At 35.7% G+C, this 23,961-nt stretch overlaps 1 protein-coding gene across 1 annotated transcript in view; it reads left to right on the top strand.

Moving 5' to 3' along the window:
* Positions 1 to 23,961, top strand: part of PPFIBP2 (PPFIB scaffold protein 2) — a 109,141-nt gene that overhangs the window by 21,567 nt on the left and 63,613 nt on the right. Inside the window, exon 3 of the mRNA XM_075755225.1 lies at positions 12,253 to 12,467. Coding sequence (XP_075611340.1) covers positions 12,253 to 12,467 — 215 coding nt within the window. The remainder of the gene's footprint in view (positions 1 to 12,252; positions 12,468 to 23,961) is intronic.

The raw sequence follows: 23,961 nt of genomic DNA, 5'->3' as shown, positions 1-23,961 counted from the left end.
ATTTTCAGGTTTGTCATTCCATAGGATTTCACCTGCTTCAATCTTTTCTGTTAATAGATTGTGCTTCCAACCTATGTCAAATTGTCCAGTGTCTCCTTTTATGAGCAATAAAAGACTATGTATTCAACAAACAGGTCTATCGCCTTGCTTATCTGAGCAGTGCTATGTTTTATTTAGAAAAAAATTCAGTTTTACTTAAAGATGCCTTTTCATATTCCCTTCAAAATAGTTTTGCAGACTTACTGGCTGTATGGTTTTTCCACTGAGAGGGTAACATTGCTACTCAGTAGCGTCTCCATGAATGGAAGCTCTGAAAAATGGTTGTTGTAAGGCTAGTTCTGGGTAAGACATTAAGTGTTTCATGTTGGGTATTTTTTCCATGGCATGGAAAGATAGCCTTGTAATATGTGGCATAACTGATTAAACTTGTAATATGTGGCATAACTGATTAAACTGATGGCATAACTGATTAACTGATTTCTTCCAGTTTCATGCTAAACAAATAATTGAGGTTGGAAGCCAGGTTTGATTTTTTTGTTTGTTTGTTTTAATAGTCTTTTCCTTTTTCTCACTCCTTTTTCAGATTGTTTGGGCCCATAACATTTTAGGATTTAATCTTGATAAATAAGCAATAGAATTAAATTGTTCCAGGCTTCCAAATGACATCACTTTTACCTCCCTCAGTTGCCATGATGGTGGAGACAATGGTATAGAGAAGCAAAGCAAATGCTGGAAGAAGTATTCTGTGTGAATCAGCAGATTGCATGTCCCGTTCACAGCTGTTTCGTAGTGGTATTGATGCCCAAGCTCTAAAACAAAAAGATTCAGGCATACTAGTGGTATGTAGAGTTTGTTACACAGTGCACGGATAGGTCATGAGTAAATCGTCAACCTCTTCAAGAGACTTGACTTTGATGTCACGTTGCTTACATTTTTAGTCTAATGTGCACTGATATTCAGTATAATATGGAAAACAGGCTTATATAAAGATATCTAATGGGAAAAGGACCAAGATATTTCCCAGACAATGCATCTGTCAAGTCTCGTCAATGTTAATTGAATACTTCCCTGATTTCAGAATTATATCTACCTGTACCAAGAAAAAATCGTATTGCTTTATTCCTTATTTTTAGTTATATCATAAAGTAAAAGCTCAGTTGGGTGGGAAGGTTCTTTACTTTATTTATTTATTATTTTCCATTACTAGAAATACATAAGACATTTTAAGACAGGTTAAGTCTGTTCTGGTCATTCTCTAGATAATGTTCTGTGTCTTCTAGAACTGTTTCTTGAATATTCTGGTATGATTGAAGGACTAAATATATCTGCTGGAGCCCATACTTGTATAGAGTTATTATCCCAGTTCGTCTCAAATTGAGGAACATAGTAATTATTCAAGTTTGATTCTCTCTAATTCAATCCAGTAAGCTTCTGTATGCAATTTGGGCAGGGACTGGAAAACAGGAATGTTCTGTTGTCCTGCATGGTGAGAGAGCAAATAAGGTAGGAAACTCCTTCAGAGGGAGGACTGGAGGACTGTCATGAAACAAGCCAGGACTGAGAGTCTTCTAACTGCAGATTTATATATGCCATATCATGCAAATATTGGACAAATCATCTGTGCAAATGTAGACTGGAAACAGTAAAAAAAATCAACTTAACTGTTCAGAGCTTGTGCTATTTCAGCTCCTGTATCCAGATTCCATGGGTATCTCTAGGCAGGACTGGATTCAAAAACTAAGGTTAAACTTCATGACTATTGGAAACTTACTTAGCTGATGAAAAATATGCTTCCTTTGGAATGAGGCCTGAGTGGGCACCAGGAGAGGTATGCTCTTCTCTTGGCCTCAGAACACTTTGCTTCAGACATCATTAATCACTATTTTAGAGAAGTGAGAAGTGCAGAGATGTGTAACTAGCATTGGTTAATTTTTGAAGTTTGAGTAGATGTGTGTATATATACGCATGCAAAAACCAGCATTCTCTCTGTTTAATGAGAAAACAGTCCTGATTTTTTTTATTAGCTGTAGTTACTATTAAAATAATAGATTGTGGCCTTGTCCTTTAAGGTAAGAACTGGGCATGCAAATACGTATTACAAATATTTACAGATTTGCGGTCCGACTTTTAGCCTTCTAATTGTAAAAGTCATGTCCCTGACTCCAAATGTTAACATAGCTCATACATGATTCTGATTAATCCAGATAAAAAGTCTCACTGTAGACTGTGCATCTCAGTGCAATACAAAATGTATTAGTGTTTAGAGTGCATGAGGGTAGGATTGTGAAGCAAGATTAACAAATTGAATTTCATTGGGCTTGATCAAATTTGACAGATAGGTCAGTGTTCCCAAGTCTTTTATGCTTCAGTACATCTGTACTGATAACCCACCCTCATAGCTATAAAAATTAGGCATGCTAAATGATTAGCCTTATTTGACTAAAATAGCAAAAAGGGCTAATGTGATTGTCAATGAACATGACTTATCCATTAGCTGGAATGACTTGCACTCCAAACAGAGGCTTTCTCTAAAGAAAGTGCCCATATGTCGGATCTGTCTACGCATTCTTTATTTGAGGTGCATGACTTTGCCATTGCTTCCTTCTGAGGTTTGACCAAGTCATTACTTGCCCTTTTATTCAGCTTTTACCCATTTATTGAAATGTGTTTCTTTATAGGACTATAGATTTTGATTCTTTTTTCTTTGCAATATATCCTAATGAATTAAAATAATTTTTATTTTATTTTTATTTTATATCAAACTGCTTCCCTCTGTCAACAATCTGGAAGTCCATTATTTCCTTTTGTGAATAATGACCATAACTGTAAAGGTCTAAAGACATTATTATAGTCTGCAGCTCCAGTCTCTTCAAATTCAGCAAGTAATCAGTGTAATTATTGAGTTTCCTTTTAACCAGAGCTCCTGCAATTATTGTTTACTGAAAAATAATGAGAAAGTTAAATGTGTTATCACATGGTTGTGCACTGATATTTTAGTATTAGTACTGAGAGATTAAAAAATATAAATACTTTAAAAGTTTGTCAAGAAGTTATCCAAGAAGTATGCATGTTTAAATTCCCTTCTCTTGAGGTGGCAGAAAGCTTGCGCTCAGTTCATTGCTTTGACTGTGTGTTACAAACCCAACTGCTTCCCACACCCTTGCTGAAAAAGGGGCCTTGAGAGGAAATTATACTTAATAGATGAACAAAATTTCAATTCAAATTTAATATATTTTCCTTGTGGGACCTATTTGCCAGAATTTGAAGGAGGACCTGTTTGTGGGGGAGTTTGTGGGCTTTCATCTTCTTTTTTTCTTTTATTGTTCTGCCTCATCATAATTTTACTATGAAAACAATAGATTTCAAGTTCCAGAGCTATGCTGTGTTTGTGGATGTGTTATATTACTAAGTCACCTCTAGTTAACTGATTAGAACTTGGATTAAAAATGCAGGAGTGGACAAAAAATACTAACACTCTCATTTGAACCCCTTTGGATGAATTTTAGGTTTTGTGGAATGATGTAGGAACTCAGTGAAAACCTAAATAATAAGAAATAAAAATATTTCCTAGTGACCTCATCCTTTACCTATGAATAGTCATATACGTCATCACAGGATTCATTTGGAATGTAAGGACTAGTCTCACAGCACTTTAAGTGAAGAAGATAGACAACTCTGTTCTGCTTCACAAGGAATTGAAATTGTCCAGACCAGACAGAGAGCACTTAATCCTTTTTTTTTTTTTGTGGTGTGTTTTGGGGGGGTGGGTGGGTCTTATCTGAAATATACGCTGGGTGACATGCAGCTGACAGGCAGTACAAGATTCCTGTGATTGTGTAGAATGACTAGAGAATAGCTTTGATTTTTGTCTTTTAAATTTTTATACTTCCAGATGCCTTTATATTTTTATCACTTATGTCCTAGTCAAGGTTCGCAGTATTTTCCAGTTCAAAATTTAGTTTCTATAGTAAAGGTGTGTAACTTTTTATAATTTTAATACAGAGTTCTTTGTAGAATTTCATTTTAGAGCACTGAATTGACACAGACTGTAGTTGAAATAATGATGAGAGAAACAGAATAATTTAAATAATGAGCAATTTCTTTCGTTATAGATCAAAGTAATTGAACAGCAACAACTGCAGTGGTTTTCTTGTATTTTCTAAGTAATTGTAATTGTGTTAATATGCTGTGCTTCAGTTATGATCAGTGTATTTCCTTTTTATTTTCTGTTCTTTGTCAATCAGTAATTTAGGCTTTTTTCTGAACAAAAGAAACAATATATCTACAGTACTTGTTTATCATGTTACTGCAATGCATTAATTAAGGTGAGCATTTGTGAAGTTGCACTATACAAGATGCTATAGTGGCTTTTTGAAACAATCAGCTAGAGCATATTTATGCATAAATCTTATAGCAATAGAGATATGAAACAGAAAGTTAAATAATAAATTATTTGAAATCAAGTCTTTGATAGAGAAATATGTAACTTCCTGTCATAACAGCTCCAGAAAATTACGTATCAAGAATATGGGGGGTGGGGTGTGTGTGTGTGTAGATAAAAATGGTGACCTTTAACCATCCTGGAAATTAAAGGGGAAAATATAAAAACTTAACACAAATATTTAGCATTTATAATTTGTAGTTCAACATTTATCTTTATTTTATAACACTTCTTATAGCTTGTTAGGTGCTTACATTTAGCTTCAGATACTCAACTTTGGAAAAGCTGATTAGTTGATTCCTTGGATGTTGTCAGCAACAGATTTATAACAATTTAAAATCTTTTAAAACTTTAAAAATATAGCAGTTCACTGTCTATTCATTTTATCCATAATTTTTCATGTGACCTATCCATCATCTTTTAGGTTTGTTAACAACATCTAAGACATGGCCTCACAAACTGTGTGCACACTTGAATAACCGTTACAGCCATTTGATACTACATTTTGCAGGGGCTTTACACATGTTGTAGCTTTCAAGCTAAGACCTTGCATAACTGTTCAGGTGCAGTTTTGATCTCTGTTTTAAAAAGCATGTGAAAATCAGGACAACTTGCATGTTGATTGCGCATGTGCAGCATTGTCTACTCATTCCTTACCCAGGGTTGCCAGAGCAACCTGAAGTTTGGAATTTCCTCAATTTTGAGTGCTTAACCTTTCAAGAGGTCATTATAGCTATTTAGGCTACTGTTCCAAAACATGCTTCCCATACTCTCACTATCCAAAGGATATCTTCTCACAGATAGTGGCGGTCTGAGCACAAGACAGAGTGAAGACTGCCTGAATTCTGTTTGTAGTACTGATGGATTCCCTCTGTAAACAGGGCATTACTACAGCATCTTATGGAGCTGAAAGCATTGAGAACTTGTTTCCTATAAACACTTAATGGTCTTTTACAAAAATAGTTGTTAAAAATTGGTTTGTATAAGATAAAATTGTCCTTTGAAGGTCCAAGTCAAACAGTGATTTACTTACTGATCAAGTTGGTTTTTGACTTCCCTTGTGTGTGTTCCTGCCTTTCCAGCAAAACAACAAAATTAGAAGTTTTCTTGAAAATAGGAGTTAAGGCTAATTCAAAATGGAGAAATCTTTGCAACTGAAATATGCTACTCTAAATTCTTTATCTCTGATTATAGATAAAGCGTTCTGTCAGTATAAAACAACAAAAACACAGTCGTGACCTAGACACCTACATCAACATACCAAAAAATGTAGTACTGCATTGAGTGTATGTGAAACAAAACCCATACTTCATAAGTATTTGTATTAAATTTTGAAAAAGGATGGAAAAGAAACAGAAATGTACATAGCTGCAGACAGTATGTAGCAAAGAAAGGCAGTTAAACCATGATGCCTGTAACCCCATAAGATTGAAAATCTGAGACACAAAAGTTCTTTTGTCATTTATATGATGTGATCTGTTTTTCAGTATGTGAGTCACTTGGTTGTTTAATAGGATAGTGACTAGATTTCCAAGATTTAAATTTAAGCAAGTTTTATCAGACATGGGATTTCTTTAAATTCAAAAACATAGCTTCTCAATTTCCTACTTTAAGGTAATGAAATTGATTTGAAAGAGACATTTTAAAAATTGAAATAGTGTAATTTTTATAAAATGCCTTTATTTCCTCACAAACTGCTCTTATTTTCCCCTATGCTTTCAGAGATCATTTTTTTTTTTCATGAAACAGCATTCATATTACCAGTAGCTTACTACTGCTTGCTACAAACAATTCTGGATTTTATACTAAAAAGATGTATTTGTTGTCTCACAACACTGTTTTAATTAGATTACTGGTTTCACTGGCCCTACATACACTTTTTGTGTGTGTGTGCAAATACAAAAAAGATAGAAAATTGGTGCAAGTATTTATTGTTCTTTGTCTTTAGTAAAATGTGTTGATCCTGTTTTTCCTGTGTGATGGAGTCTCGGCCTCAAATCTCCATCATAGCTGCATAATCCATCTTCCTTTTTTCACCAGCTGTAAAGCTGCTTAGCTTGTGTTTCTGGATAAGAGAGATCTTTTTGTTGCAGTTGTGTATACAGTACCTACTGTGTTGCACATCACAGCTTAGAGTCTATAAGCATGTAAAAGGAAAAAGGTTGAGTAATTACATAGATAATTTGCATAAGAAATTAGACAGTTCTTGAAAATTGTCTGAAGGATTCCATGTGTGGTTATAAATAAAATTCAACTGAAAATTGTCCGAGCTGCATGAAACTTGCATCTGAATGTGGTCATTAATGTTTCTATGCTTGGAAATTTTTTCCTAGGGCTTCCTGCTAATCCAGCTCAACAGTTACTGTTCCTTTTAGTTAAAGATCTAAAAGCAGAGATTTGAGGAGAAGCTAATATGAGCTATGATTCAAAATACACCATTTGTGATGTATTTTGCATTTCAGTATTAGAAGAAAGGATTGTGTGAGCTACCTTGTCACTCCTTTGACAGAAGGCTTAGGAACGAGGAGGCTGAATTAGGTCCCATCCAGACCTTACTACTAGTTTACATAAATTCACGTTTTCAAGGCTGTCTTCATGAGAAAGAGAGACTTGTGCTGCCAAGAAAATTACACTTGGTAGTGTTGGAGAAAGGAAGAACTTGGACAACCTATTTACTCATTGAGTAAAAACTCAGGTAAAAAGAAAAAAGTTCTCTAGCAGTGTAATGATTGACTGAAAGGCCAGAGAAAATGTATGTTTATAATTTTATTCTAACCACTGTTGGTCAGATATTGAAACTGTTACCCTTGAGTATTTCAGCTTTATAGAATATCATACTTACCCAGAGCAGAAGTAGCTTTTGGCTTTTGTTGTGGGGCTTTTGTTGTGGGGCTTTTGTTGGTTTTTGCTGTTTTCTGGATTAAGAGTCAGCAGTTTTTAGGAAAATGCCTTTTTACCACTGATGGTTGAGATGTGTATTACCAGGAATATTTTTCTAAAACTCAGCCAGTTTTACAGCTAAAACACTGAGATAATAAGGATGAATGCAGAGGATCAGAAGTTAAGGGGCAAGGAAAAGTGAGAGATCACAAACAGTATCTACTGCTAAGAGTGATGAAAGTTGGGTGATGGATGAATGTATACAATCTAAGCTGAGGAGAGCTGATTTTCAGACTGGCAAGGCTTTCCTCTTAGTAACTTATTTTTGCAAGTTACCAGTAGTGCTGTTTTCTGAATCGGTTATGTATTTGCCCAAAAGGAACGTTTCTTTGAAGCCATTCAGCTAATTGCAAAGAACTTTGAACTCAAAATGTGCTTGCATGGTCAGGGTGTAGGAAATGTGTAACTTGAAAGTTGTTTTCCTTTTTTTTTTTTTTTTAAATTACTTTTGTTTTTCTTTCTACCATACATATACTGTGCAGCAACGTTTAACTTCCTTCATCCACTGTCTGTATGTGGAAGCCAGAATTCAGCTGCTTAAAATGTCTTAGTTCCAATTCTTTTTTTTTCCTCTTTCTTTCTTACTCCTCTGAGGTGGACATTGATGGTGATTAAATGTGTTCCAGTAGTACACTAGGAAACCATGGTGTTGAGTATTATATAAACATAATGACAGAAGATTCCCCTGTGTCCTATATACCCCTGGAAAAATGAGGCATGGGAAGACTGTGACTTGCTCAAGTCTATACAATGAGTCTTTCTGCAAGAGTTCAAAACTGCACTCATTTTTCCTGAGTATCCATAAAATTCTAGTGCTTGAACCACATTCTTCCCCACTTCAGCTATTTATAATAAAGCTACAGACAAATTAATTGCTGTTAATGGTAGAGTGTAGTGGTAACGCGTAGTGTTCTGTTTGCACTATAGCATCTTTTTTTTTTTTTTTTTTGCATCAGTCTGCAAGGAGATCCTTTAGCATTGTTTGGTGCTAAAACTTAATGTGCTTTGCAGCATGATGATGTAAAGGTTTAAACTAAGCAAAGAAATATAATTATTTACTCCTATGCACTTTTACTTCTGTTTTTCAGGGTGTGTTCTTATCCTTCTGGTGAGCAATATATATATCCTACTTAATATGAAACTACATGGAAAGCAAATAAGAGAAGCAAGCTTGTGATTCATTTGAATTTAAGCAGTAAAACAGGAAGCTTTCTGAATTAAAACGCTGAGTTGAACTCTGCATTTCTGCATTTGTATCACCACTTTACCTAGTATAAAGTGCATTAGTTTTTGCTTTCAGAGGAATTCTTCATTTTCCATTTCAGCCAGGAGAATAAAAGGGACTACAGTGGCAACCCATGGCAAACCAGTTTAAAAATAATTTCACAAAGGAGGAGTGTATGCCTGTATTTGATGGGGAGGTGTGAAGGGTCATGTTCTCTTAGTGATGCTTAGTGGGTAGGTCGTCTTCTGGACAAGGAGAGTTACTCATGGGAGGGCTTTGTAACTTTTGTTGAGTATTCTGGCCCCAATTCAGCAAAGTAAAGCACTTTTAAGTCATAGACTTATAGAATAGTTTGGGTTGGAAGGGACATTAAAGATCATCTCGTTCCAACCCCCCTGCCATGGGCAGGGACACCCTCCAATAGATCAGGTTGCCCAAAGACCCATCCTACCTGGCCTTGAACACTTCCAGGGATGGGGCATCCACAACTTCTCTGGGCAACCTGTTCCAGTGCCTCACCACCCTCACAGTAAAGAATTTCTTCCATATATCTTATCTAAATCTACCCTCTTTCAGTTTAAAGCCATTACCCCTCAGGTAATAGTACTGATATATTTTATTTTTTTTTTAATAACTTCTTTCATGGACCATAACCTTAGTTGAAAGATTTAAAATTATGAATGAAATCGAGCCTTTCAGTCTCTACTTCTTTCATTTAACTTAAGTTGGTATTAATCAGAGATCTTATTCCTTTCAAGGTTTAATGGAACTAGTGCATATAAGAAGTTACACACAGTTCACTTATAAGATCATTGCATCTTTATTCGTGTAAGCAAATACTGCGCTATTTACTATTAAGAGCTAAGACAATTTTGAAGTATCTTTATTGTCTTCTGCAGTTTAAAATCTGGTACTATTTATGAAGTATTGGTTGCGGGCCTGAAAGTTTGTGTGGTTTTGTTTGGATTGTGTGGATTTTTGTTTGTTTCTCTCTTGTCTGTATATTAGAAGTGTTCATATAAATAACATGAAAAATGCTATAGTAGAATGCTCCATTAATTTTTTCCCATTGCATATCTATTTTAAATTGTCAGTTCATTGAAGGGGTTACTACCAAAGCTGATTATGAAATAGCTTTGGATCCTGCCTGCTTTCCTGGTGTGAAAACTACTTACTAAACAAAAAGACAGAAAAATTTAGACTGGAGTTTTCCAAAAGAAAGAGCAAGAAAACTAGTTTAAAAGTCCTAATGTCACAATAACCGAGAAAGCCACATCTTTAAAAGTGGCATCAATGCTACTTAAGACAATACCAGATTTCAGTTTGTGTGTGCGTTTCTTTTGGAAAGTAAGTAACAAGCCACTCTGGCTGAATGAAAAGATTTAAGAGGTTATATGATCTAAATGGTTCTTACACAATTTGCAAATCTGCTATTTTTAGTTGCTGGAGTTTGATATTAATTTGCATTAGGAAGTACATAAACACTAAGCTGGCATAAGTAGCTGAGAGTATAGAAATACACCATCTTTTAGTGGTTAGCATACTCAAATCCAGCAAAACAGTTAGTTGATCCTTTTCTCAAAAGGAAATAATTCAGGAAGACAAGGTTGATTTATGAGGTGTAACAGCCTTTGTAGCACCGGATATTGAAGAAACTTTATCTTGGACATGGTCTTAGCCAGAAATTAAGATGAGATCTCACACTTGAGGTATTAAAATAAATTCATAAGCATTGGAAGTCAACAGGACCAAACAGGGAATATTCTGAGTTTGAAAAGAGGTTAAGAGTATATGAAATACTCCACTAGTGAAAATAACAGTGTTGCTTTAAAAAAAAAAAAAAATCCTTACTACTGAGCCTTGCAAAACTTCAGAAATTTCTAGGGATGGTTATGCATTGTTTAAAACAGTGAAAACAAAAAAACACATACATGATACAGTAGAATTCAAACCACATAATTTTTTGCAAAGATAATTGATCTGACAGAATTCTTTGTGTCATTAAAGCAATGGCTGAAGAAAACCTGGTTAATATTATTTTGAATTTTCCCAAAAGTTTTGAGTAAAGTTAAGCATTCACAAAATGAGACAAAATATTGTCTTGGATCAAAAATTGGTTAAGATGGGAAACAATATTAGGAATAAATGATCAGTTAGTCTTTTGGTTAAAAGCTAATGTAGGTGCAGAAGGCATTTCCATGTACTAGGGCCTAGAGTGTCAGTGTATTCATGAGCTGTATTTAGGTATTAGTTGTATATAAGGCTATATGTAAAATCAACCATTGGATTCAAAGATAGTTTGTAAAGTCTGAATCATGGTAGATAAAAAAACATAGCAGGGAAACTAACATTGATTGATGCAAATTAGTGTGCATTCAAGAGGGAAATTTGAATTGCTTATACATCTAGGTTTCAAATTAGATACATCTGCTCAGGAAAAAAAACTTAGCAAATAATTTTCAAAGGCTCAGTGAACATTTATGTTCCTTTCATAACTAAGATGTAAATGATGTTAAACACAGGCATACAACAAAGAATAGTATGGAGATTTTTATAATTCTTTTGTGTAGATCAATGATAGAGTCTTCTAAGGAATACTATATGCTATGTGGATCCAACACACACCTGTGAAGTGTGTTACAAAATGAAAGGATTGAGAGGAGTACGATATGAATGATCAAAAACCTGAAAAAAATCTCCCATGAAGTCAAATTAAGGGGCAAAATGTGATTGCTTATGCCAGAGAGAACAGGAGTGAAGACATGAGTACAACCTATTATGTGCATGAGGCAATAAATTGTAAATAAAAACTGTAAAAAGTAGAGCAAATAGAAGTTTTTCATCAGACTAGTTCTTAAAGAAACAAAGGGATATTAGATGAAATAAAGGTCAGAAACTCAGGACTGAGAAAAGAGTGCTCATTTTAGCGTGCATCTCATTGAAATACAGGGTATTAAGACAGAAAGATTCGGAGATTTTAGAATTTGTATTAATTATAATTCTTCCACCAAGCAAGATATGTTTGTTGCCATGCTATTGTTCTTGAGAAAATAATATTGGTTGTGGAGGGCTGGCAGGATGCAGGTGGTGTAATTTAGAGAGATTTTTGTAATTTAGAGAGCTAGCAAAGTTTCGTTAGCCATTTTTATTACTAACTTTTTGAGTTTTGTTCTCCATGGGAGGGTTTTAAACCTACTCAAGGTCACATATTTTTCTAGCTCTGGTAACACGATCTATTTTCATCTAAGTTTCTTGTCAAAGGGCTGCATCAGTCATTATGTTGCTTAACACTGCTCTGTGTGTGGACTTCTAACTATGTAGCTGAGAAGTTAGTGACATCTCTTGGTAACCATGGAAAATTACAGGCGATTTGGGGTAGGCTTTTGGCAATTGTAATTTAATGGACATTGCAAATGTTTTCTAGGTCAATACTCTTTTTTAATATGCTTGTACATACCTCTCACATTTAATTTTCCAGTGTTTGTTATTTATCTAGAACCTAATTCAAGTATTTCTAAGCTTGACATACTGATACTTGTCAGTTAGCGTCTGAAGTCCAAATGTTGTGGTGTGCAGTACCTATATATTTGTCTCTTACAAAACAATTATATAACACTATTGTCTCTCCTGGTTTTGCTTGTTTTAGGTACAAAGTCAGCTACAGAGTATGCTAATGGTGGTTATGATATTGTGTCACCTGCTCCATCAGTATATTTGGGCACATTTCAAATTTTGCATCTCCTAGAAGATCTAAAGATGGCATTGGAAATGCTAGAGGATCCTCAAGAGAAAGAAGCATTGCGAAATCAAATTCCGGGGGCCACAGCACTGTGTATACGGGAGTGGTTTGACGAGAATCTGGTGAGTAGTTATTTATAGTTTTTCCATTTTGTTTGCAAACAGCATTGGTTCAAGTATTTTGATACTTTAGTTGTTTTTATCGTAACTGAAATCTGCATACTTAAAGAACCGCAGGTGATAATGAGCAATCATAGAAAGTTGTGAGGATATTACCACTTTGTGTGCTGATTGCTAAAGCAATACCTATATAGGAGTATAATAAATTGGTAAAGACCTTATTTTGTCCTTGGTGAGAGAAAAGATAGTAAAAAATACACTACCAAAAAATACCATTTCTGTGGGGTTTTTTTTAGTTTGGTTTGATTTTATTGGTCCTTTGCTGGAGATAACAAATAAGTTTATAACTAGTTCTAAAACTTTTGATTTTTAAACCACCAATTTGGAATATGGTGGCATTGTCTGTTGAAGGGACAAATTCAAACTGGATGATTCTCCTATCCTTTTCCTTGCTACATTTCCTGTACCTTAACTATAGGTGTTATGAATCTCCAAAGTATTTTGTACACCAGACAGTGATGGTAAACACAGGAAAGCTTTAGCTTCTGAATGTGAGACGTTCCTATGGGATAGATGGGGATTAAACATTTGACTGTATTGGAAAAGATTGAGACTTACAAGGTGAGGAGCAGATCTTCAGACAGACGTTTAAAGAAGAGACTCATTGAATGCAAAGGAAGAGAAACAGCTGGTCCTGCCAGAACACTCCTATTCACCAAGCCTGTTACTGCAAATGAATGGTGGTTTCCTAATGAGTAAAAGCTACCTATCACTTTCTCAACTTCAGAAAAGTTTTCTGGATGAATGGATTTTCTTCTGGCTTTGTCGATGCATGTTACCTTTCTGTAAAATTGTGGCTGTAGCTTCTGGTTCAGTATTTATCATCTGCTACTGCTATAGCTGCCTTGTGCCTATTGTAACCTAATGTTGTTGGAAAGGTAGCTGCTTTTGTTTGAACTTGTCAGCTGCTGGTTTGTTGACATTCTCCACAGAGCACTGGTCTATGGCTGGAAAGTCCTGTTTGGGACCATATGAGGGAAAGAAATGAGGATTTGGTACTCTCTTTGAAAGCAAAAGGTGGAGGCAATGTTTAATTTCCATTTACAGTATTAGATTTTGAGTCCAATTCCTCAGGCTAGCTCTTACTGAATTCCTGCCTTAGCAGAAATTTTAATGCTTTTTCAAAGCTTTGCAATACCTAAAAGTATTTTTAATGCAAAAAAGACATAATTTTTCATAGTGGTTCACAGTAAAGTTGGCCCTGAACCACCAAGCTGAACAGTTTAAATCTGGTGGTCTGGCTCTTGGCCCCTCTGTTGCAGAATTAAGCTAGCTTTTCAGCTCTGCAAGGTAGGTGACAATTAATGTTTTGACTCATATTAATCTATACATGTGTATCTCTTCTTTTTTCTTGGGAAACCAGCCAAAACAGAAGCCACAGTTCCTTCTTAGAGTTGCAGTTTACTGATGTTCTAAAAGCCTTGTCTAGTGCATCAAGAGTAGGATTCATGTGATAAAGGAATTGGGCAGTCTGGACTCAGAACAGGGAAGTTGGTGGTGTAGAGTATCTCTAGTGCGGTATGCTGAGATCACTGGTTTTTAAATATTTTGCACTGTTCTGTATTGACGAATTCTGCACTTTTAAAGACATGCACAGGGAGGGTAGTGCATAGTTGCTGTGACTGTTATTTGAAAATGGATACTAATCTATGTATTTGTAGACCTTTTTTATGCTTTTAAAAAATGCAAATAATTTGTAAGCATGTGTACAACTTCCATGGACTTCAAATGCGGAAGAGCTTTCTCCACTGACAAACAGCAGTTTAACTTGGAAATTGAGAAGAAATCTGATAAAATTCAGCTCAGTTCAGTGAAATGGAATATGTATTTCATAGTTATGTCCCATACTGAAAATTCCTTAGTTCCAGCCCAAAGCTGTGAAACATGATACTTGATATTTGAAAAGGAATAGTCAAGGTAGTAAGCTATAAAAAATGAGTAGCTCAGTGAATCCATTCACGTTGGAAGTCTCAAACAAAGTTTGGTAATCATTAGTTTATGAAATGTTGGAGCATCACAGAAAAGCCCTGCTCAATTCCCGTGGTTTAAACACATCAAGATTGAAGCGGTTTGATGATTTATTAAAGACATAAATAACTAGAAATCAGTGAACTATATATTTAGGATCAACATCAGCAATACAACAGATAAACCAGAATACTAGATGTTTAAGAAATGTTAAGGAACACCTACAAATTTCTACATGCAGTTCTGTAACTAATTCCAAAAAGTTAAAAATCACACAGGCATGCACACGTTTCCTCTCTCACAGCTGGTATTGGTTACAGGCATGAACAGCCTCTTCTGTGTGTGTGGGTTCCCCTATTTACACACATCTCCTGATGGACATGTGGGTGCTTTATTTTTTGTGTGTACCCGTGGAGCTCCCTACAGTCTGCTAGCCCATGCGCTGGTGAGCAAGCACCCCGCGAGTTTGCGTAGACACCCACGAGGTGTGGGTCTCCAGTTGTTGCATCTGGTAACTGTCAGGTAAAACATCATTACATAGAAAATGCCAGATGATCTCAACTGGCATTTGCTACAAAGTGTCTTTTCTAAGCATTCTCCTGAAAGTGTAGGGTAATAATTCAGTACAGAGATTTGGAATATATTTTAATTGTTGTATTCAACTGAAATGTTAGATAAAAAGAAACCCTGATATCTGTAGCAATAGTAAAATTGTAACAAACGTAGGAGTGGATGGTGAACTGATGCTTTTGAGCTCTTTGGTTTTTGTTTTGGGGTTTTTTTTTTCGTGCTATTATAGGTTGGATTGTGGGGGATTTTCTTTTATGGGAGATTAATTCCACATCTCTTTATTTTCGGGGTCCATGCTTCCTTCCTTTGAAGCTAGAGGCTTCTCTAGCATGTACCAAATGAGCCACTGGTTTTAGAGAATATAGCAACTGCTTTGTTTCTAACATTATACAGGAACAGGTGAAGTCAAAAATATTCCAAGTTTATCCTGACTAAGAATATCTTAGAAACTAAAGATACAAAAAGCAATCTGACACTTATTTTAAAAGCAGATAAGCATGCTCCTTTCAAGAAAAGAGTAAGTGTTATTTTATGATTATTCTTCACTTAAATGTGTGCTTGAAAAATGTATTAAAACTCATTGCAGCTGCCATGCTTAATCAAGAATACAAACAATGTGCCTTATGGAAATAATTTGAATTTGTGTTTTGCTACTGCCCTGTATTGGCAGGGAAATTCCCCTGTATTGTGGGAAACCACAGAAAGAGTCAGAAAGATGGCTCAAGACTAGTTTCTGCTGAATAGTATCAAACAACAGCATTTTACAGCTCAGATTTTTCGCTTAAGCAGAAGTATGGAATAGAAGTCCCAGATATTTTCTTGTGTGTTCCTTCTGCATTAGCAATCATCGTCACCTAACGCAGCCCTGACGCTCTCTGAGGCAGAGTATGGCTATCCCCGCTAGTTCTGTTTGTGCCACACAGCAGTAGTTGGGATTGCAGGTTAGAGAGCAGAAAGTGACTGAACCTCCTTTGTATTGTTTGTTTGTATTGGAGGATCATCTAGAAACTAGAGCTCCGTTGTAGTAGAATAGGAGAAATAACTTAGGCAGAAAATTGCCCCTTGGCCTTATAATTCAAGTAGCTTTGCATCTTTGATACTTGCCACTTTGTGTGCTGAACTACACCTAGCCTTTAAATAAATAAGGCTGTGGAGTTTAGCCTCTTGGCCAGCTTTGCGGCACATTGGCTTATTACTGATCAGTCAGGAAGCTTTGGTTATGATTACAGATGCTATTGCTGGTGTCACTAGAGTCTTACCTTCCTTCAAGTCCATAGTACCAAACTATGGAATTTATCAGACATGAAAAATATCACCAAGTTGTGTTTTGTGGTTTGTTCAATATTTTTATTTTATTTTTTTAAACAATTGTAACTGTTATGTTCTTTGGTCTGTCTGCTATGGGTGTGAATACCAAAGATGTGGGAAAACTTAGATATGCTTACAGCGTAAAAACTTTAGACATTGTGTTTCATACCTGATACTACCTTGCTTGCTTCCTTTTTTGAAATCATCTGGTTTATTCTTGTTCCTGTGGAACCATTGGTGGTGATTTGGTGTTTCAGTGATTTGGTGGAGTTATATTTTGTGCTTATAATCTACAATCCCCTGAGGCAGAAGCACACCATTTGTGGAACTAAAGGTGTGCTTTTCGAAAAGGCTCCTTTTTGTGTTTCTATGGTCTGGGATCTGTGATCACATCAGGTTCTTGTTTACGGTATAACTGGGCCCACTAAGTATGCTGCTGCTGCTTTGAGATAGGTGAAATAGGTTTGACAAAGTAGCACTGAATTTAGAAGTATTATTACTATGTATCATAGAACGAGGATTTAACAGTTGCTGTAACTGCACAAATCTTTTGACAAAGGTAAAATAGAACAAAACATCATTAATTATAGACTTCTAACTACTTAAGAACTTTATTAAAAATTTTTGCCTCAAAGTGAGTATGTCTGGAGTGTTTTACATGCTTTACGATCGTAAATTCTTTGGCCTTAAAAACAGAACAAAAAGACCTGGAGAGTTCACATAAAACAATTTTGTGTATAGTGTCAATGCTTCTTGTTAAATATTTTAGTATTGCTAGTGACCACATGACATATCACAAAGCAGGTAGTAATGTCAGCATTAAAAATTAACTGCTGCAGTAACAATTGACTGTTTGACTCGGTGAGCTATGAGAGAATGTATTTAGTTACAGTTTCATAACTCTGAATGAACTTCTACACTGTTAATTCTTTTTTTTTATTCTATACATCTTTATGGAACCCTTTTCTGAGTAAAGAGGAACCCCAGTGTTCTTACAGTGGTCCTAAAATGATTTTAAGCATGAGTGAAAGCCTCATTTCCAGGATGACAAAACATGACCTTCCTTCCAGTGGAACATTTATATTTAAAGCAAGCCACTTCACCATGTAGCTTTATATACTGACTCTTAAAATGCCGTTTCTTGAAAACTCATTAGTATTTTCCAAATTATGTTTTTTCTCAGAAGCCTAATTCTGAAAGTCTTTCTAAATGTTCTAAATTTGAGGAAACAGGAAGGGGAGAAGAGCAGAAGAAATAGTAGAGGAATATGTGGTAGAGGCAATTTGTTGAAATAATGTGATTTCCGTTATGGTAGATGCTGTGCTTTGTCTCATTTCATGCTCTGTGTTTTTGTACTGGTAAAACCAGACTTTTTAGCAGAAATAGGATAAATACCTTAAAGTCTTGATTGCCATTTGGTCATGATTAACATCCAGAAGAGATTGTTTCCACTGTGTGTTAAAATCAAGGAATTTTTTTCCCCAGTGCCTTCACAGGGGCATGGATTAAAACAGTAGACCCCACTTCAGAATTCTGACTTGGTAGAGTTTGTGAAGTTTTGAAATTACTTCAAAGTTTTATTTTAAGCATGTGTTCAAGTGCTCTGCTGAAACATAAGTCACTAGTTTCCTTATTTCATTTTTGCCTAAGATCCATTTTACAGAGTTATCTGTCCAGAACACAGGCAGAAAATCATGCAATATAGGGCACTTAAGTATACTTGAAAAAATGCTTTTATACATTTATAAAACTATCAATAGAATTTTTCAGCAACAGCTGAGTGGGAAGAGAATATATTCTGAGCAATGCCAGTTTAAGCCAGTATATTAATCTGCTGGTAGATTTGACTGTGGGACTCAACTGTTGAGAGTCACGATGGAGCTATATATAGCTGAATCTTCCGATTGCCAAGTAGTATTAACACATGTTAAATTGAAAATGGACCAGTAGAGCCTGCTTGGGACAGCGTAGGAAAGCTGTCATTCCGTAAGCATTCATGTTTGTTTTTGCCAATTTGAAACATCAGATGGCTATGTTTTCTGAGCAGTAGTCAGAGTCAAAAGTTGTATGACCCAGTCCTCCGCTGTGCTCCAGCTTCTTTTCAATGGGTTGATGATGCTAGGAAGTCCTGAACTGGAAGATCTGGTCCTCTCAGAGTTCCCCAAGCATGTAAGAGCAACTCATAGCACACAAGAAAGAGCAGTGTCCTTCATATATGCAGCTATTTATGAACACTAGAGAGTGGCTTAGAGCTAGTGGAAAGGGGTTGTACACCATTTGCATGGAATTTTTCTAAACCAGGCCTAATTTTTTTAATGTTCTGTGGTTGCTTTGTCTGAGAGTCGACCCTATCATCTCTGACTGTGACTGCTTCCTGTAGTAGCTGTCAGCAGAGGTAGGAAAGTCTTCCTTGCACAAAGAACTAATAGAAGCTTAAAACAGATTATCAGTGAGTAGGGCTGATTTAGATCTCTTTGTTAAAATTACATGGTAAGATTAGTGTTTGGCATTTTGTTTCACCTGAAATGCTTAACAGAGCCACCTTTAAACTACAATGACCAGAAGAGATTAAACAGCATTGTGTTATGGCCTTAGGCTTAGAGTACTCATGGAAGAAAGATGGCATTCCTGTTATAATAACAGGGCCTCTATTTTTATATGTTAAAATTTCCAAGATTTCAGGGTAGTCTACAGACATATTGTGAAGTTTAGCCATTGCGGAGGGCAATCTTCACCTTGATACTGTCCGAGGAAATAGAGGACTACTCTATAGGAAGCCATGATTGTATACAGAAATTACATGTTAGCCTTCAAAAGGATTAATACAATTTATTCAGTTCCATTTATCTAAGACTCTTTCAGCTGTTGGCTTCAGTGTCTTCCTTTGCACTAAGTGACTGAATATCACACTAGTTCATCTTTCCTTTTGTGTCTAATGTTATGCATGGTGTCCCTTTTTCACTTCACGTTCTGATGTTGCTAGAATTTACAGCTGCATTGCTTTTCACTGATTTAAATATGATACATTGTAGTAATTTAACAAACATTAATGTATAAATAGAAGTGTTATGAAGTGTCTGCTTTTTTAAGTGTAGCTAAATGAAACATTGGAAAATGTTTTCCATAAAGGAATTAACAGAAGGATTGGTAAGAGAGAATTATTTTATTAAACAATGGTGCTAACAGATGAAGTGATGGTCATGTAAAGAAGCTGGGAGCAAAATTTTCTTTTTAAAGGTCCTGTATTGGTTTGGAGGTATTACTTGAATGTTAGAGGAAGGGCATAAGTTAGAAATATTTCTGTATATAACTTCTATTCAGATTTCATAGAATTTGGGTAGGTTGAACTATCTGATTTGCTAAATGTTACCAGCTATGACAAACATAGCAATAGTATCATTCACAACAAAATTATTTCATTCTCTTTTGGAATAGTACACTAATAATAGTGGTAAACAGACCTGTATTTAGTTAAAATGCAACTAAATATATTTTCAGGTTTTGTGATCTTTCAAAAATGGAAACAAGCTATATTATTTTAGATGTAGTATACAACATGTTGGCGTGATACTCTTCTTCATAAGTAGATAAACATGTGCTTTATTTTCCTGAAATAACGAAATGCTTAAGAAGAAAATAATCAATATGTGTACATTCTTTATCAGAAATAAGGGCTTGTAAAGATTTATCTGCAGCTTAATCTGTTTTGGGTTTTTTACAATTTTTTCTGTTCTGAAATTTAAAAGAGAAAATCTGATATATGTCATACCGAGGACAGGCAAAATGTTACCTGGTAATGTTGCTGATGTATGTGCAAATATTTGGTAAATATCCTCTTTCAAATGTTTCCTATACTGATTTACTGTATATTTAGTAATTTCAGCAATGCTTTGAAACATTTCAGACTGAAAACTAAACCTGAATTGTATTGTAATACGTTGTATGGTACAATGTAAATATAGTTCTTTAAATATTTTCTTTACATGTTGGTGTACTCCTCTTGACTGTAGCAACTGGGAGGGGGAGTGTTCACAGTGATTTTTTGTTCTGTTAAGTAGAAAACGTTTAGTTTTTATGCAAAAACATAGTACTCAAGTTTCTTACAATCTACATTTTCTTCTAAGTAAGTTTCATGCAAAAAGTTATAGCTCTTCTAGAACTTGAGCTGGAAAAAGTATTTCAGCATATGGCAAGGAATGTTTGAAACTGCCAAGAATGTGCAAATGTCTGTGGATGAATTAATGAACAGTAACTTCATCTAAGTATTGGTAATACGTTCTTTATGCAAGCCAAGGGAAGAGAGCTAGTAATTACTTGAGCAATAACCAGAAAGGACATAGTAGTGCTAGAGATATGTGATATCATACAGCCTGCAGATGGGAATGACTCCAAAGATGTCAGCACCTGTTTGAAGTATTACCTCCCCCACACCCCCCCCCCCCCCCCCCCCAAATATGCAATTAGGGTGAGGGCTAACCATGCTGGCTTGGAACTAATGGCCATCTAAGTCCGATTATTTCTGAAATACAGATTTTAATCAAAGAAGTAAGCCATTTGGATCAAGTGCATTTTATGCTGGGAAAGGATTATTTGTTCATGTAGCTACATAACATTATTTCTAGTCTGCTTCCCAGGATACTTGTTTATTTTTTTTTAAATTATCACAAGTAAAGCAAACGTGCTCTGATACAGAATGCAGTATGGTTTTGTCCTTTTCTTCCAAGAGCTCAATCTTTCTCTGTCACTTAGAGATTATCAGTTAGTCATGAGTAAGACTCGAAGACAAATTATCTTGCTGGAAAGGCTTCATCTAGATTTCTGAAGCCATTACTCACCATGTAAAAATGATTTCTTCCTCCATTGTCTTTTCCACAAATGGCCTGAATTTCTTTTTATACTAATATTCCTGTGCAGGCATATTCTCATATTCTCTCACTCCTTGACTCTGAAGCTCTCACATTTTTCTGCAGCATGAGAATGACAGGTGTGTGAATTGGCATGCTAGGGAAGTTTTTCCCTTTTAAAATCTGATGCTAATCCATTTATTTCCAAAGCATCCCGAACACTAGGATTGGGAAGAGCACAGAGTAATGGATGTAGGAAAAGTCGATACTAATTCTTGGGAATGAGTAAATTTTTTTTGCATGTCCATACTCAGCTGGAGTCTCCTGATGAGGCTGAGAAGACACATATTTGGTCATTTCAGTTCTTGGCCCTGAAAGGCCAAGTGTATGTTCTTCTAGCATTTTCAGAGGCTGAAGGGTTTTGAAACCAAAATGACTTAAATATTATTGCTGAAAGGAAGAGAGGTGCAATGCTCCGGGGACCTGGACCTGATGGACGCTGAAGAACTTTTGCTCTGCTTCCTATTCCCGTGCCCTCTAAGATCCCAGGCAATGCAGTGCCAATACAAGAACGCTATTGACAGTTTGCATTTGTGCTGCTCTGAAAGATCATTAAAAAATATGTTTTAGCACAAATATAACTGAATAAAAAGTACAGTTGCTAAAATAACAGTAATAAATGTAATTTTGTAATATTCATAGGGTGAGAGAAAGAGGGACAGTGGTGGAAAAGCAAACAACTCTGCTTCCTCAGCTCCTGTGTTGGCAGGAGGAGGGAATACACCAGACAGTCAGATTGTCCTTCCCTCCACAGATCTAAGAAGATTTGTAGATGTTTTCTTGCCTTTTCATAGGTCTGAAATGGAGGGACATGAGAAGTGTAACTGATTGTTTAAAGCATTCTGTTACCTTCACTTTCAAAGCTGTCACAGCATGTCTGTTTACTATTTGAAACAGATTTAAAATCTTGTTTGAAATAATTGACATTCTGACTGAGGAAGTAATGGGTTGCTTAACTGAGTGTTTTTTATGGGTTATGTATCAGCAGACGTTCATGTGGCTAGCACCTTTGATGTTCTGCAAATGGAGTTTTTAGTTCTATCAATGGTGCCAGTAGTCAGCAGTTTTCTATAAAATTACAGAATTGGCAAAGAAATCCTAATGGGTTTTCATACAGCTTGTGGAGTATATAAACTTTGTTAATTTAAAACATTTTAGTACCTTACATTGCATTTACATTGCTGTAATGTGTGTTATCATTTATCTATGGAGACAGCACTGGAGAAAATAAACAATTTGGTGGGGGAACAGAGTAATAACTAGATCATTCTCTCTCCATGGGGTAACACTTCAGGGTAGCGGTACTGCAGTGATGGTGGGAGATTTTTTGGTATGGTTGGTGGTTTGGTTTTGGGGTATTTTTTAATTCTTCATTGAACTAGAAGGTAGTGCTCAGTGAAGAACTACACAAAGACCTGGATTTCTTAAAACTACACACAGACCTGGATTTCCTAAAAATAAAAAAAAAATAAAAAAAAAAAAAATACAGCAGTAACCTGATGAAGCAATCCCCAGATTGCAACATATTTTTCTTATTTTCAAACTGCCCAGAGAAACTAACCTGCTTTTCCAGTGAAACAGAAAAGTATTCTAAGCAAATCTGGGGCAATTGATTTGCATTCAGTTGGTGTCTGAAACTTTTTCAGGCCAAAGCTCAAGCAGGACATAAAGTTCAGCATGCAGGTGACAGGCTAAAAGTGAACATGTGACTGTCTGGAATGTATGTTGTCAATATTTGTGGCTGATAAGATGCAGAAAATTCAGACACGTTTACCTTTTAATCAGGAAGAATGACTCTAACAGAATCAAGAGGCCTTTGCGTGAAATCCAGGACAAATGATAAGGCAGAAATAAGGTATGTTTGTCATTCTAAATACTTTTAAGAGGAGAAATGGATACTCAGCTAGCTGCAGACGCTACACCAAGGCACTAATAAGTGAGTAATATAGTTTTCCTGTAGGTTTTTTTTTAATTGAAAAACACAATCATTATGAGATAATGTGTGGTGGAGTGATTGAAGAGAAGTATGTTTCCCCCTTCCCTAAATAAGCCTGAAATGAGAGTCTTAGAGCCTATGTTTTGAAATGGATGAAATGGGGAACTTCAGGCTCCGTCGTGGTGGTCCTATGGGATACGCAATGCTTTGAGGTAAAGTTTGATGTATTTGCTGTTCTCCATAATTAGATAACTAGTTTTCTGGGGGAAAAATGCCTTACACTGTAGGGAGTTTATGTTTTAATGTCAGTCTTCAGTTTGTCAGCCATGACAGAGCCTGTGATGCATGCATACTATATTCAGTACATCTTCATTTTTATGATTTTTTTTTTAAAAGGATCATTAACAATGTACTAAGGCTTTTGGCAGATGGTGTGAGCTATTCAAGAAATAACTGCTCTCTTTAAGATAGCATAAAAGCTTCTATGACCAGTATAGAATAAGTACATTCTATGTACAGAGCAATCAAAATCCTCTTCAGATCTGACTTGTGGCATGGTTCGTTTTTGGAAACTGACAGTTCTTTTATCTTGTCACATTTACTGGTGATTTTAGGTATCGTAGCACCTTTAGAAGACTTGTAGCACTAACTTCTTAAAAAAAATCATATTTTTTTCTTGTCACATGACTTTAACAACAGGTAATAAACATGTGAAGAAAGCTGGAAGTCTAGGTTTATATCCTTCCCTCTT

The sequence above is a fragment of the Balearica regulorum genome, chromosome 5 (genome assembly GCF_011004875.1).
Source record: "Balearica regulorum gibbericeps isolate bBalReg1 chromosome 5, bBalReg1.pri, whole genome shotgun sequence".
NCBI classification, from domain to species: Eukaryota; Metazoa; Chordata; class Aves; order Gruiformes; family Gruidae; genus Balearica; species Balearica regulorum.
Note: the sequence above shows the minus strand (reverse complement) of the source record. Positions and strands in the feature narration are given on the sequence as shown.